Source organism: Anoplopoma fimbria, chromosome 18, assembly GCF_027596085.1.
Source record: "Anoplopoma fimbria isolate UVic2021 breed Golden Eagle Sablefish chromosome 18, Afim_UVic_2022, whole genome shotgun sequence".
Classification (NCBI taxonomy): Eukaryota; Metazoa; Chordata; class Actinopteri; order Perciformes; family Anoplopomatidae; genus Anoplopoma; species Anoplopoma fimbria.
In genome coordinates this window covers 18,670,002-18,686,169 of record NC_072466.1, presented here as the reverse complement: position 1 = coordinate 18,686,169, position 16,168 = coordinate 18,670,002, and the positions used below count along the sequence as shown (strand labels likewise).

The 16,168-nt window shown below is 39.7% G+C and overlaps 1 protein-coding gene across 1 annotated transcript; it reads left to right on the top strand.

The window, feature by feature from the left end:
- The first annotated feature begins 148 nt into the window (after positions 1 to 148).
- On the top strand, positions 149 to 13,541 carry stxbp6l (syntaxin binding protein 6 (amisyn), like). The gene is made up of 6 exons (XM_054619108.1): positions 149 to 302; positions 6,475 to 6,605; positions 6,695 to 6,959; positions 7,048 to 7,146; positions 13,204 to 13,358; positions 13,518 to 13,541. The coding sequence occupies exons 1-6, from the start codon at positions 149 to 151 to the stop codon at positions 13,539 to 13,541; spliced, it is 828 nt and encodes a 275-aa protein (XP_054475083.1).
- Positions 13,542 to 16,168: the final 2,627 nt, after the last annotated feature.

The following is a 16,168-nucleotide window of genomic DNA, read 5'->3' as shown; positions in this document are numbered from 1 at the left end:
GTCAAACTATATAAAGTCACTAAATGTACAAAGCATGTTCATCATAGAGGCTTGTTAGCAGAAAACAGCTGATTGGTGTTTGGAGCCTGTGGTTCTTAGACAAGCTCAGTCATGTCCATCCATCACCTCAACAGGTCTCAGGACTACAATGAACATTCAGTCTGCTATCAACAAAGAGGTCTTCATCCCTCGTGATGAGCGGATGTTGGTGGCAGTGGAGGTGCGTAGGAGGAAAAGGAAGAGAATGTCTTTCCTGCCTACTGGAGCCAAAGAAGACTACGCCACATTCATCTGTGTTTCAGGTTAAATTTGACTTTAAGGACTTATGTTATTTAGTAAACAATAGCTAAGCATTGATAGTCTGAAATGTGTTTGTTTTTTTGCAGCATAATGAAAGGAAGTCCTCGGGTTAGTAAGATAAACTCTGATTGGCCAGTTATTAATTTCATCTTGTGAGAAAAAGCCTCTCTTGTCAGCAGACCAGCTGGATGTACTATTACTCCTGGCACATGAGGTAGAGCGCTTGTCCCGTAACCACAAGGTTGGCGTTCAAACCCCTCTACCGGCAACATGCCGAGGTGTCCTTGAGCAAGACACCTAACCCCAAGTTGCTCCCCGGGCGCTTCATTGCAGCCCACTGCTCCTCCGGGATGGGTTAAATGCAGAGAAATAATTTCCCCATTGTGGGACTAATAAAGGATTGATTATTATTATTATTATTATTATTATTATTATTATTATGATGTCATTCATTAGAGCCTAACATTTAAAGTGTGGACAAAATAGAAACAGTAAAAAACAAAGCTGAATGCTAGGTAATTACACTTACAGTTGTACATTTACATGTTAAGATACAAGTGAAATAAAATTATACATTTTCACAGCTAATGGTCATTTTTTAACTATTTTTCTAAAAGCATCATATGTACAAAAGCAAATTATTAACAATTTAAGTCTAGCATAGTAACCTTTTTTTTTTAGCTAAAATAGGCATCCGGGTTGTTTGCTGCCTAAATATGATTATATTTAACTGTCAAGGACCACTTGAAGCATGACGATCCTGTTACACTATAGAGCCACGAAACTGCTTGGGGGGGCAGGTTAGTGTAGACATGTGAAATAAATGATGAGATCCAAGAAATTTATATGATCAAAATCAAATTCAGCAGTGAAAGAAAGGAAGAAGAATGTAGAAGTGAAATTATATGTGCCTTATTAGGGTATTTAGCTCATGTAATGTACCATTCCATACTTTAAATATATATCATGCATAGACCTTTCGAACCACATGGAAACCTTTGAGTGTTAGGGGTTAGGCAGTTATTATGGATGCAGCCAGTGTATTGAAAGACGTTAATAAATGAAATGTATTCAGATAGTATCAATAAAAATTCATTAGGAGACAGAATGCCTTCATAACGAGTACTCAAATAGTGTGGCAGGGTCTGTCAACCATCTTGTGAGGGATGTAGGTATAGAGGCTTTGCACATCTAGAGGGCTAAAATCATATTCTGTTTAGGACATATGTTGTGTCTCCTAGATAGGAGGGAAGTTCGATCACCAATTTTTCATAAATTCTTTTTACAAATTGAGACAAAGTTTCAGTTAGGCAACACGTAAAACAATACGGCGAAGAATTAGTATTTTGGGTAAGCCGTGTGTGCTGTTCTCACTAAAAGTTGTTGCAGGAAACTTATTTTTCAGCTATACAGCCAGCTTGATGTTATATATTCTCCAGCACCGCATTCTCCAAGGAACAGACAGGTTGTTGTGTTTGGCAGAATTTAATGAAGGAAAACATGTCATTTTGTAAAACTGAAAAAGAGCACAAAAATACAAAAGGTAAATGCCTTTGTAAGTACTAAATAATATCTCTATTAAATCAGTAGATAAAAGCTTACTGACATAAACCAAAGTCGACAAGTGACTAACAGTATTCAAATGTAAGTAATAATAGATGATATTCAACAGTAAATACCATTAACACAAGCACCAATGCTATAGCCACCAAACACTAATACATCAATATGTAGTTGACAGTAAATTAACCATCATCAACAATACTGTACTCAATCCAAAGAAATCTTAACCTAAACATGTTAATATATCTGTAAATAGTAGATGACTTACAGATGAAGCTGATTTTGTGGACTTTAAGGTATAGGATTAAGAAGATCGCACACTGATGCTAACTCTATGAATCCATGGGCAATAAGGAACTTCCTGAACATCACTTCTGTTTCTCTGAACATTTGGCTCAACGCCTCATCAGTGCAGCTATTCACAGTCTACACTAGGTGTTACTAAAGGGCATACAAAATAAACCAATACATTGATTACAATACAGCGTGAAATACAGGACAAATGGGATACTTTCTTCATAAATCAGTAATCCAATCTCCTTAGAGCGCCAATAAGAAATATTTTTAGGCAATTTTTTTGTAAGGGACAAGTACAGAGAAACACTGAACATTGCAGAGGCAGTGTGAAATGTATTGTACATTATATAGCGAAAGCCAAGTTCCAACACCAGTCCCTTGTTTGGCATTGACAGTTTTAGTCATCAATACAATTACATGTTACACTCTAAAATCTTAAAATCAGGGCATATAAACAAAAACACAAACAGCCTTCCATGACAATGGAAGTAATGATTAGTTGGTGTAATGGTTACAGTTCTGGCCAAGTCTAACCAGGACTGGAAAAATATTTTCAAATCCTGAATCTGCTTTGAGCTGGCAGTTAGGGGATTCCAGAGGGTTGTTCCGTTAATTGAGAATGCAGTTGGTGCAAAGGAAGTCTTGCAGTGTCCAGTTCTATAATTTCCTTTTGATACACTTCGGGTGTTAGTGGTAGTATAGTGAAGTGCAAATTTCCCCGCTGCGGGACTAATAAAGGATTATCTTATCTTATCTTAAATACAGTTATGATATTGAAGATTATGCTTCTTTAGGATGTTGCAATGATGAAATCTTCGTTATTTCTTGTCCAGAACATTGTTATCTTGGTTATAAAGGGATGTTAGTGGTTTAAAGGCAAAAGGGTTATATAGTATGAGAGATGAGAAAAAAAAATCATTGTTTTCATCCATGTTGAGCTGTATTAAAGAGTAAGCTGCATTTGATTTGCCTAAGGGTTTGATTAGCCCTGTACCGTCTCTAGTTAATTGTCTTATATCCAAACTTTGAATGTGTGTGTTTGGGAACTACATACAGTTGTTTTAACATTGAGTGTTGAGCGGGAAATGTCATGCCAGTGTGTGATCTTGTCTAAGATCTACGCCTAAGATCTTTTATTTTGACTGCAGCGATAGTAGGTGATTTTGCTGCCTCTAATGAAACAATATTGTCAGCAAACATTTGTAGTTCAACTATTGTTGAGATGTCGTTGATATATAAACTAAACAACAAAAGTCTGAGAACTGATCCTTGTAGTATTCCCATGTACGGTCACGGCATACAGATTTTAGAATGAACGTTGACTCCTATTTTGTAACTAAGAAATAAACCAAGTTTTTTGCATTTATTCATAATTGACAGTGTAAAAAGCTTTTTTGAGGTCTAGACTGAACAAACTACTCTTTCCCTATCCATAAAGCTTTTGATGTTTTTAAGTAGTTAGCTATTAGCTAGTTCTGTTAAATGCTTGGGTCCTAAACCAAATTGATTTGGGTGAAAGATAATATTATCCTGCAAATATGCCATAATTGTTGTGCTACAACCTTTTCTAGAAAATTGCAAGGTATGCAAATTGGCCTGTTATTTGTTGTCAGGTTAGCTCCATCTACATGCAAATGTGGGTAATTAGAGCCGTCTTCAGAGAGCAGGGAATCTTTCTGTGGCTAAAGACAAGTCTATGAGTTTGGTAAACGGCTCTGCTGGGGTAGATGAATGTCTATGCAAGACATCTTTTGCATGTGCATAAAGCAATTTGCAATTTCCATAAACTCTTTGGCTATGGCATTCTCAATCTTAAGCTACTTAACAGAGCTTTGTTCTGAGGTTTAGGGTTGACCAAACTGTACATTTGTGTCCAAGTACCCATTCCCCTTGATGTTTTCAATTGACTGGTAAACTACTTCATCTTTGCAACAAGCATTTCTTTGACCACCTTGTTTCTCAGGGATGTAAAAGTGATGACGTCAGTGGTTTGGAATGCCTTTTATTGTCACTGAATTACAGGCATGGCCTAAGAACCTTTTTTTGGTCTGTGACTAAATTTCATTGTTAATTACCCATCATGGATTGTTTGAGAATATCAAGTAAATCAATGTCTGACAGTTTCTGGTGATTCTTGTTGGAGTAGCTTTGTTTCAGATTGAACTTTGAGGATACATATTTTGTTTAGTTTGCACTCATTTGTTGTCCAACCAGTTTATATTGAATCTAAAAATGTTTCTTTAGTTAACTTTAGCAGTGCTTCAAATCATTAAAGAAGGAAGTTGTATTTGATGGAGGGATATACATGACCAGCACATCAAAGGACATTTGGGGTGAGAGGGTTATTTATACAGCTAAATATTATTTCCATTCCCCAGCTTTAAATATTATCTTTCACATCTGTTATGCTGTTCATTCTGTACACATGACATCTATTGCATTCTGTCCATCCTGGGAGAAGGATCCCTCCTCTGTCGTTCTCCCATAGGTTTCTTCCTTTTTTCTCCCTGTTAAAGGTTTTTTTAGGGGAGTTTTTCCTGTGCCGATGTGAGGGAAGGACAGAGGATGTCGCATGTGTACAGATTGTAAAGCCCTCTGAGGCAAATTTGTAATTCTGGGCTATACAAAATAAATAAACTGAACATACATCATTACATCTCCACCTTTCCCTGAGGGTCTATCTTTGCAGTAGAAATGATTGCCAGGCATTTCTACTAGTTCTATTACAATATTGGAGTTGAGCCATGGTTCGTAAAGAGCCAGGAAGTCTAAATTAGAATGAAAGGATTGGGGATACGATGTTTTCAGCCTCATTTCCTTTTGACTTGTCCCTTTTGCTGACCATCGAAAATCTAGTGTTACTTGCTTTTTTAAAGTGTGTAGTAGGGCATGTTCCAGGGAATGTTTCTGTGCCCTCCACCATAGTCCTTTGTATCGCTTTTGTATTTTCTTGATCTAGTGATCTTGTTTGACAGGGTATTGAAAATATCCATTCCATTGGGTCTTTAATCTGGGCCTCAAGCTGTGTTAGTTTAGCATTTATTTATTTTCATTTTTGAATGAAATTTTTATTATATACCACCTACTTATAACAATATGTAGAAAAGTATGTACGTGATAATCCTCACCCTATGCATTATACTTCTTGCACGTTTGATGAAGTTTATGTTACTCATATTTCGAGTCAAGACCCCAAACACAATATCAGGTTTCAAGTTTCTGTAATTGATGATTCAGTATAGTAAGTTCAGTTTGAAGATGGTAAGTGGTAAAAAGCAAATTGTACTTGTACTGTAACGGGTGGTGTGTGGACCCAAGTGCAGTACGACCAGGAGACAGAGTAAAGTTCTGGAGCTTTATTCAAAGCGGAACAAACAGCAGACAGACAGGCAGGAGATAACTCACGGGGAATATTCCACTCTAGAGAGCGCTGATCCGTCAGCGGAGCAGGCAGACAAAAACCAAAAGGAGCGAAGGCAAATCTCGTGGTCGGGGACAGAAGGCTGAGTCGGTTAACCGGGGCAGAGGCAAGGCGGAGAAGTTCAAACAAGCGGGGTCGACAACGGGAAATCAGTCCTGGGAATAACGCTGGAAGGTCTGGCATAATGCGGAGAACGATCTGGCAGTGAGTGTGTGTGAGACTGGGGTTTAAATACTGCAGGGTGTAGGTGCAGCAGAGAGTGATTGTGCTGATGAGGTGATTGTGCTGATGAGGTGGGTGTGGCAGACAGGTGCACTGCATGAGGCTGATTAGGTGAGTGAGGGAGAGTGTGGTGAGAGAGAGGGGGCTGGGCTGTGAGCTGAGAGAAATAGTGCAGGAAGAGTGAATCTGTGACTGTGACATGTACAGCGCCTTTCTAGTCTTCCGACCACTCAAAGTGCCTTTACACTACATGTCATTTACTATTTCATACTCATTTATACACTTAAGGCAGTGGCTACTATGCAAGGTGCCACCTGCCCGTCAGAACAATGTAATGATGCACACCAATTCACTCTTGTTTATGTGATTGACGCTTTTGGTATTGTTGGCTTGCTAATTTCTTGATGTTCAGGTATGTGCTACTTCTTGGATTCCTTAAGAGCTCCCTCAAAAAGCAGAGCCTTCATTGCCATATCTAACTGTTTATAAATGGTCAGTTATTTGACATAAGTTTCTTGGACTGAAATTACAAATTATCAAGTTAAAGTCATGATTTAGTATGGCATTCCCAATGTCTTCTTTGCAGTTATTATGTAAACCTGTTTATCCCTTATAAACTATTTTTGAAGGCTTTCAATAAAGATAACATTTTTTCTATACAATTTACTTAGTGACCAACACAAGACCACATCAGCTCCTCATTATAAAGGTGAAGCAGTTTGGTGGCTCCTCCTCTTTCATCAGAAGGTCCCAGTGGACGGTGGAGCAGCTCCGACAGGTCAACGGCATTAACCCCAACAAGGTCAGCAGCATGTGGACATTCTGTTCTTACCAGTAGTGGTCTATCCAACATATTGACTTTAATCTCTTGCCTGTATCCTGCTCATCCAGGACAGCCCAGAGTTTGACCTGGTGTTTGACAATGCTGTGGACCAGTGGGTAGCCAGCTCATCAGCAGAGAAGTGCATTTTTGTCCAAATCCTGTACCACGCCTGCCAGACCTACTGGGAGGGGAAAGCAGGAAATCTGGACAAGATGGGCCACCAGAGGAGAGCAAGTCAGTCCACTGCAGCCAGAACCCTGCAGGCCAGACGGAAGAGCTACATTCTTCCAAGACAGACAGAGTTCATCAACTGCCAATCCAAACTCACAGGAGGTAGTGTCACAAGATTATTGATGTTCATGATACTCTGTAAATCATTTAGTTTATATGTGAATGAGCTCGTTTTAATGTGTTCTTTCAGACGCCTGCACCATGAATCTGTTCATCTACCGCTGCAAAGCATACTTGAATCGTATGAAGAATACAATGGTTACACACCAAAGTCGATCACCCACTCAAGGTAAGGCAGTGATGAAATGGTGGGCTTAAGTCATGCATTTACTGATCATGTAGGTTCATTAGTTATTGTCAATACCTTCTAAACAGCCGTATAATGTCTTCTGTGTCTCTGAAGGAACCATGTCAAGTCTGAGAAAATCTGAATCAGAGACACCTTTATTTGCCGAGTAGATGTGCTCATACAAGGAATATGAATCTTGCATTTCTTTTGATGTACTAACACAGAAATACAAATAAGAGCTAGGGAAATGGACAACAAAGCTGGACAGATAAAGGTAAAGAATTGAAAGAACGATTTGGTACATGTGTACGAGTAAGAGTCCACACTCTAGTGTTGAACAGCAGAGCCCACCATGGCTGTGTGCTCAGCCCCCTTCTGTTCATGCTGTACCCCACGACTGCTACCCCAAACATGAGGAGAGCCCTTTTGTAAAGTTTGCAGATGACACTACAGTCATCGGCTGTATTACAAACAACGAACAGATTTCAAAGAGAATGGAAATCAGAGTGGTGCTCAGAGAAGAACCTACTGCTACTGATTAAACCACCCAGAACACCATTGGTACCCATCTACTGAGCATCAGTGATATTGGTGAGATGAGGAGCCTGTAAAGAGCTCAAGGACATAAAAAGACAAACCCTACCCAGCCAAAACCTGTTCACCCTGCAGCCGTCTGAAAAGAGATACAGACGAATTAGCTGCTGAACCACCAGACTTCAAAACCGCTTCTTTCCTCTGTCTGTGGAACTCCTTCGCCCTCTATATGTAAAATGTTCTTTTTTGGTTTTCTTTCATAATTAACAAATTGGGCCTACAATCTATATTGCGTTTTGCAACCTCGTCCTACGATAACTAATCAAGAAACCTTGTAACCTTCCAACCTAGTAACAAGTAGTGAAGAAATATTGTTATGTATATAAATATTATATAAATATATGCAGGGAGGGATTAATGAAAATATACTTTTTGTTTGTGGTAGGATTTTTTGGGGGGAGCTTGTCCCATACTAGGGACTACAAACCAGGATATCTCAGTGACATACTAAATTGCTCGAGTAATCATTCAAGTGGATAGTGGAAACAAAAGTTTAAGAGTTGGAAAGACTAAGACTATGGCTAACACAATAGTTCTTTACCAAAATGTATTTTCTTGACTGATTCATATTTTATGTATGTTATCATGTTATATGTAACTTAGTCCATGTGCCTATGTCTCTGTGTGCTATGCCTGCAAGACAAATCTCCCTTCAGGGATAATAAGGCTAAAGTTAAAGTTGAAGTTGAATAATCAAAAAGTTACAGCTTCACTAAAATGAAACATCGTATCTGTCATTCATGTTTACAGAAAAGAGCTCTGTGCTCCTATTGATTAACATAAATGGTGTATTTATAAATGTTTAGTCCATTTACCATTTAGTAATAATAATTAATGTCTGTCGAATGCTGCTTTTAATGTCTGACGAATGCTGTGTGTTTTAAGTTTTTAGTGCTCTTAATGATGATTTTAAATGTCTGTAAAGCGTCTTTGAGAACTTTGAAAATCGGTCTTTAAATAAAATGTATTATTATTATTATTATTATTATTATTATTATTATTATTATTATTATTATTATTATTATTATTAATAACAGTAATAGAAGTGGGTGTCAGGATGGACCAAGGCAAACCTGAGCCAGTCTAATTATATGCGCTATCAAAAAGAAAGGTCTTAAACCTACTCTTAAAAGTGATGAGTGTGTCTGAATGAGTGTGTCTGACAGAAACTGGAAGTTGGTTCCACAGAAGAGGAGCTTATTAACTGAAGGCTCTGACTCCCATCCTACTTTTTGATACTCTATGAAGCACAAGTAACCCTGCATTCAGGGAGCGCAGCTCTCTATGGGGTAATATGGAACTATAAGGTCCTTAAGATACGACGGTGCCTGGCCAATAAGGGCTTTGTAGGTGAGAAAAAAGATTTTAAAAATGGAACGTGTTCTTAACAGGGAGCCAGTGCACAGAAGCTAATACGCAGTAATATGATCTCTTTTCTTAGTTTTTGTCAGTACTTGTTCATTCACATGCTCAGACACACACTGAAGGCATCAAACTACAAAACAGGGTTGCTGGCCTGACCGTGGGGAGCAATTTGGGGTTCAGGAGGAGCTGGGGAGGAGCTGTACCACCCACTGACCTCCAACTACCTCAACATTGCTGAGCACATCATAGAACTGTCTCACTCAATGCTTAGTTTCCTGCTCAGTGCCCCACAGCTGTGCTGTTGGATCATTATCAGACTGATGTGGGTAGTGTCATCCTGACATCTTCTAAATGATTAGTTTTCTCAGGAAATAATGATCTTTTCTGAAATTGCTGAATGGCTCTCACAGATTGCAGTCATGTTGTTTTACTCCATGTCTTCACAGGCAAATTAGTTAAAGCAGCACGTTAGTCCTCCTTCAGTGTCTCAGGTAAAACACTGCTGTGCAGGTCATCCATGTTCTGGCAGCACCTCCAGCCCAACACACAATCACTGCTGTGCGACTCTTAAAATAAAACATGAGTGATCTGTGTAGACAGCTATATCATCTGTTCCATCAAACGTGTGAGAAGTGTACCTGAGGAAGGAGAGCAACATTTTTTCAGGATGCTCAGAATTCCTACACCCCTAAATGAGTGCGTAAGCACCTCAAATCCATTAAAAACTCTGCGAAGAAGATGGACTACCAACACATTTCATCACTAAACAGGAAAACTTTGGCGTCTGCTTCCTTTTCTCAGAGACATTTCAAAATGACATTTTCAGTGTATTCTGGTATTCAAAACAACACACATCCTGTCACCACCATGACTCCTCTTGTCATATCATCCTGGGCTTGTGTCCTTCTGGGTCATTTTCCCTTCTATCTTTTTGTCTATTGTCCTCTGTGTGGCACCTCTTTGCTGCAACAGAAAGGCCTCTCTGTGATGTGGCGGTCAGATGATAGGACACTTTGTTTATTTCGGGGACGTCGACACAATAGCCGGTCTTTAGGAAGCCCAGTTCTTTGAGACTGAGAGGCAGCGCACCAGTGAACCCGCTGGCAGGGGCAGTGTAATGGCTGGGAGACGTACCAGGCTGCAGCAAAGCACCAAGTTACAGTTTTAAGTACCTCATGCATAACCTCAGTTGTGATGTGACATGCAGTGCTATTGTGATGAGAGTACAGTATGATACAATACATTACAATACAATACAACTTTATTAATCCACAAGGGCAATTAGATTTTCGGCATAAATAGAAACAGACAAAAAACTATTTACAAGCAGAGGAGCTAAGGTTGGATGTGCAATTGCTATTACTAAAAGTCATAATAAATAATTCGAAAATAAGTAAATTAATAAGTAATCTACATAGCAGATAGGCACTATCACATTTCATGTGCCAACGTCCAAATAGAGAACAGAGTTGACCTTCAGTTCCTTGTTCACCAGGCGGATAGCTTCTGGTATAAACGATGCTCTATGCCGGTTGGTAGAGCGCCTGGGGAGGCATAGGCGGCGCCCAAGAGGTAGCATCTGGAACCGAGGGCGTAGGACATGGGTACTATCCCCCATGATGTCATGGTCCTTTGCCTTGACCTGCTGCTCATAGAATGAGGCTAGGCTTCGAAGTGGCACTCCAGTGATTTTGGAACATGTGTTCACTATGGTTTGGAGACGGTTTCTGTTTTTGACAGTGAGGGATGGGAACCAGCAAATGAAGGAGAAACACAGGATACTCTCGATGAAGGAACTGTAGAAAGTACATTCAAGTGATGCTTCAGTGAATCAGTTTTGCAGTTAAGGAAAGATAACTCAAAATAAGTTCATTGTTAATTGTGTTGGTAGACTTGCCCTCTGCTTAAAAAAGCTCATAAATTTGTCACTGAAGAAAAACACAAGCAAATTTGTTTCAAAACAAACAGGAGGTGAACAGTTTGCTCAGGAGACGGCTGATAGGAGTATGTGAACTCTGTGTGTGTGTGTGTGTGTGTGTGTGTGTGTGTGTGTGTGTGTGTGTGTGTGTGTGTGTGTGTGTGTGTGTGTGTGTGTGTGTATTTATGTGCTGTAATCCTCCCCCCCATCCCAAGACAGAGAATTCATATTTCTGCAGGATTTCTGAGCAACAATACTCAAAACATTCTCAAGTTGTCCAGCGTGTTGTCTCCACTCAGTTGTTGAATATATGCAAATGGAACACCTCTGAAATAAATTTGATGCTGCACCAGCAATATTGCACATTGAAAGCTAAAGTGAAACAAAAGTTGATTGACAATCGCCAGCTGTGATACCATGTGATCATGCCAGGTGATATCAGTGACTGCTAACAAACCAACCTGGCCGGATGGTGATGGTTCACACTCAAGTCCTCTCCTCAGTCTCTCTGTCCATGGGTCTTTCATATTTCCCAGATGGAACATCGTCCATTTCTCTCCTCGAACTACCGACCCCCCCATGAGGTTAGAACAGCACCTTAAATGGAGCGACACAAACTGAAGGGCAGAAAGTTTTATCTTTTTAAATAAGTACAATAAACATAAGGAACTGTTAAATAATTTTTTTGAGTCCTGACATATTTTGAGATTATTCCAGCTGTGTTTCACACCTTTTTTATAAGCAAGCCTCCTCGCTCCTTGATCCTCGAGATGCATTTTAGTAATTAGAATGTCCTTCATATGGAGCACTGAGATTGATTTCCGGCTCACAGAGTTGCACATCAAAATGCAGTTAAGGCTGATTTGCTTCACAAGAAAAACATGAAAAGCAAAAGACCATAAAAACTGGTGCATTTCTGATCGTGTTAATGTCATTTTTATGTTTGTGGTGTTTAAAATGTGACCCTGAGGGCACTTGAGAATGAAGAGTTATCTCTCCTCTCATCTCTGTGTTCAAGATTCATAGGTCACAGACACACACGCACTGCGTGCGTGCTTGCATGCTTCTGTGCGTGTGTGTCACTGGTTGCCAGGGTGATAGTGGCACCTGGGATCAGAGATTAAGGAATGTAAGTGTAGACAGTGATTTTCAACAAAACTACCTGTCAAACTCCTGCCCCTGATTGACATACAATTAGTTAAACTGTCAAAATGTTGATATCAGAGAGATAAGACTGTCGAACTCGCTGATGTACTTTTTATGTTTGTGGTGTCACAGTCTGCTTTCTTTGAGAAATTATTGTGTGATTTAACATTGAGTCCAATGGAGCTATGCTTGCTATCATTTGGCCCAATAAAGTCCAGAGTTTTGTTAACGTTTGAAACTTTAAATGTTTTTTTCGCATGCATGTCTCTGAGGAAATTTCTCGCAGTTTTTTGCTGTTTCCAAGGCTGGGCGAATCGCTGAGAAAGGTCAGGCCACACGTTATAATAATAATGATAATAATAATTAAGCCTTTATTAGTCCCACAATGGGGAAAATACAATTCTCTGCATTTGACCCATCCCGGAGGAGCAGCGGTGCCACAGCCGCCCCATATATTGTGTGCTGTGCACATTTTACAGCCTTGTTGCCACACAACCACACATAACTAATTCTCTGGGTAGATAATATGGCAAACATCTTCACATAAAAAATTCGACATCAGGGAAACATTGTCCATTAAACTAAACATTTGTTTGAGCACAAAGCATCATTGATGTAAACAGAGTCCTCCTCCTCTTTTCCCATCGGAGTCCTGCCCTGTCTTGCGGCCTATGCGTCAAGTGCAGCTTGATCAGCTTGATCTGGGTTGAACGATGGAGCCAGGTCTCTGTGAAGATGTGACCGGTCATCAGACAGTCAGCAGTGGGCTTGGAAGTGGAGCAGCCTCAGCTCAGGGCTAGGTTAGCTTAGCTTCCATCTCGGCCCCCCTCCATCTCCTCCCGAGGCGGTCGCCTATGCTTTTGGTGGCGTTTGGTTTGGCTGGTGTGAATGGATGTTGATGTTGATGAGTGTTTCTCTGTCATATGCAATACATGCTCCAGTAATAAAGACGAAAAGACAACATATTACTCTGACTGCTAACATAGGTGAATATATTTTTGATATATGTTTTCTTCTTTTGTGTATATAAACAGGTCAGCCAGGGCAGGTCACATGGAGAACTATGGGTAATGCAGTCCGCAGGGTGAATGTGGTTCTGGGGCGGCGTGGACAGAGACTAACTCGTGCTGAGGACAAGACCGTGGAACTGATGCACAAAGCCCAGCAGTTTGCAGACACTGCTCACAAGGTGACATATGCATACAGCTATATTTACTATATATACTACCTTTTCCTTGGTCATGAATGTAATATATATTACAAAGTTCAGATTTGTATATGGACTGTATTTGTATTTGTTTGTATTTTTGCAACAAACATATTTTACATTGTTTTATTTCCCATGCAGCTGGCCCTGAAGAGTTCAAAGTAGAGGATGAATAAAATTCTTCAAATGTTAAAGATTAATTCTGTAAAATGGAAACTAACAACAGATACAGCTAACTGAGTGCAGCAGATAACTAAATATTATGTCCTTGTGATCTTCATCTTTCAAAGTTCAGTTTGAATGTTTTACCTGTCCAATATGAGAAAAAGAGGTGGACTTATTCATTTAAGCTGCAGTTATTTAACATCGTTTTTTGTATACTTACTTTGAAACACCCCTCACATTTATTTAGAATCCACTGCTATGACCTATGACAGTCATTGAATTGTTTTGACCTATCACTTATAAACTTATTGTTTGAATAGATAGGAGCTGTGTGACAGGTAGTACTGCACAGGGTTAGTGGTATTTATTTTTTGCTAATGTATCTCCACTTGGTTTGGACTTAAATGTTTGATTTGATGTTACTCAACACTTGTTGTCATAATTCTGGGTTCCTAATGTGTGTGTGTGTGTGTGTGTGTGTATAGTATGTAGACATTGCAGTTTCATGTTGTGAAAACAATGTGTTATATCAAGATCATAGTCCTGAACACTTATCAACCTATCACTTTATATATTGTCTTCTGGTCTGTGTCTTCTGTTCTGTGTCTTCTGGTCTGTGTCCTTCTGTTCTGTGTCTTCTGTTCTGTGTATTCTGTTCTGTGTCTTCTGTTCTGTGTCTTCTGGTCTGTGTATTCTGGTCTGTCTATGTCATGTTTTTAAGTTTGTGCTATTGGTCCTGTTGTTGAGAGTTGAGTGAAGGTGGTTCAGGTCAGTGAAAGGAGTTCCATTGGGGCGGCTGTGGCTCAGTGGAGAGCAGGGTCGTCCTCCAATCAGAGGATCGGCAGTTCGATCCCTGGCTCCGGCAGTCCATGTTGATGTGTCCTTGGGCAAGACACTTAACCCCAAATTGCTCCTGCAGGAGCCTGCGGTGTATGTATGTGTCACCTTGCATGGTAGCTCCTGTCATCAGTGTATGAATGGGTGTGAATGGGTGAATGGGTGGATGATTAGTAATATAAAAGCTTTGAGTGGTTGGAAGACTAGAAAAGCGCTATACAAGTACAGTCAATTTACCATTGTGAGCAATGCAAATGAAGCTGGTCTGTGCAGAAAACTAGGGGTGACAGTTCAAACCCTCCATGTTTGCATTACTACTTCCCTTAAATAGCTGTAATGCTGATTAAAGTGCGGTTAGTATTTGATCTTTCAAAGCGTAATCCAAATTGCACACTTTAATACATTAAAGGAATAGAGGGAAGAAATATTATGTTTTGTTTATTACTTTTGGCTACATTTTAATGTGTGTGATGTACTGTAAATGTCTCTGATGTATTAACTTAGTGACAATGCTCCCACTTCTCTCTTTGAAGGAATTAAATAAGCCTGGACCTGTTAGGCTGTGCTGTGTTTTTTTTATTCATCCACTCATCAGCTGTTCAGCTTGATCACCTGATGGTGCTCACAGAGCAAAGAAGATCAACTTCAGCACCATAGCAGTTGACAGTAGCACAGTTGAAATGTAACTGATGAAATTTAAAATAGACTTGTTTATTTGTCTGATCCATTGTCAATTGTTATTGACATCAAGGGCGACTGTGGCCCTGTTTCAATCCCCGGCTCCTCTAGTCCATGTAAATGTGTTCTTGTGCAAGACACCTGACTCCAAATCACTCCCGAAGACTGTGCCATCGCTGTGTGAATGCTTAGATAGTCCTGATGGGCAGGTGGCACCTTGCATGGTAGCCCCTGCCATCAGTGTATGAATGGGTGTGAATGGGTGAATGATGACATGCAGTGTAAAAGCGCTTTGAGTGGTCGGAAGACTTGAAAGTACAGACCTTTTATCAAATATGGATTGGTCTCAGGCAATGACAATCTGACTTTTTTCTTGTAACTACATGTAGCGAGTGTGGAGCAGCATTGTGTATCTAACATTTGAGAATCATCCAACTACAGACAATCCAATAACCCCCACTCTGGAATATCATCACTAGAGGGGAGTTTTTGAATACACTTCCTCAGAGACTCTCCCATCATACCAGACGGTACCTCTACACCTTAAGCAATACAGGTGACAAATCTGACAGTCCACAGCCCTTAGAGGAAGATCTCAAGGCAAGATACGAAGTTAGCACCGGGAAGTGAAAACATAGAGGGATTAACTGAAGTATTTCTCTGAACTATTGCCTAACCTTTCTCTCTTCCACCACTCTCTTATCTAGGCTTCACAGATTAAGTCATAAATACTTAGTCACAAACAGAAACTAAGTGTCTTACAATTATTCTCTGTAGGTCTGAATAACACTGTATAAGTCTTCAGAGTATTCAATAACCCCACTCAAGTTATATATTTAAATATGTTTCATGCCCTTTAAACACCTGACACACCATCAGTGATAAGACATATATTTTCTTAAGGACCGGAAGGTTCTGAACAGGTAAACAAACAGTAAATGTTAGAGATAGTTCTGAAATGTTTACACGCTAGTAAGTCACATGACAGATGCACATTTCTGTCTCTGTATTATCTGGTTAAATCCTGTTTACTAACTATGTGTAACTAAAATTCCATTTTTGTTTACATACAAGTTGATACCTGTGTAAGGTTTATATTCATGATCCATAGT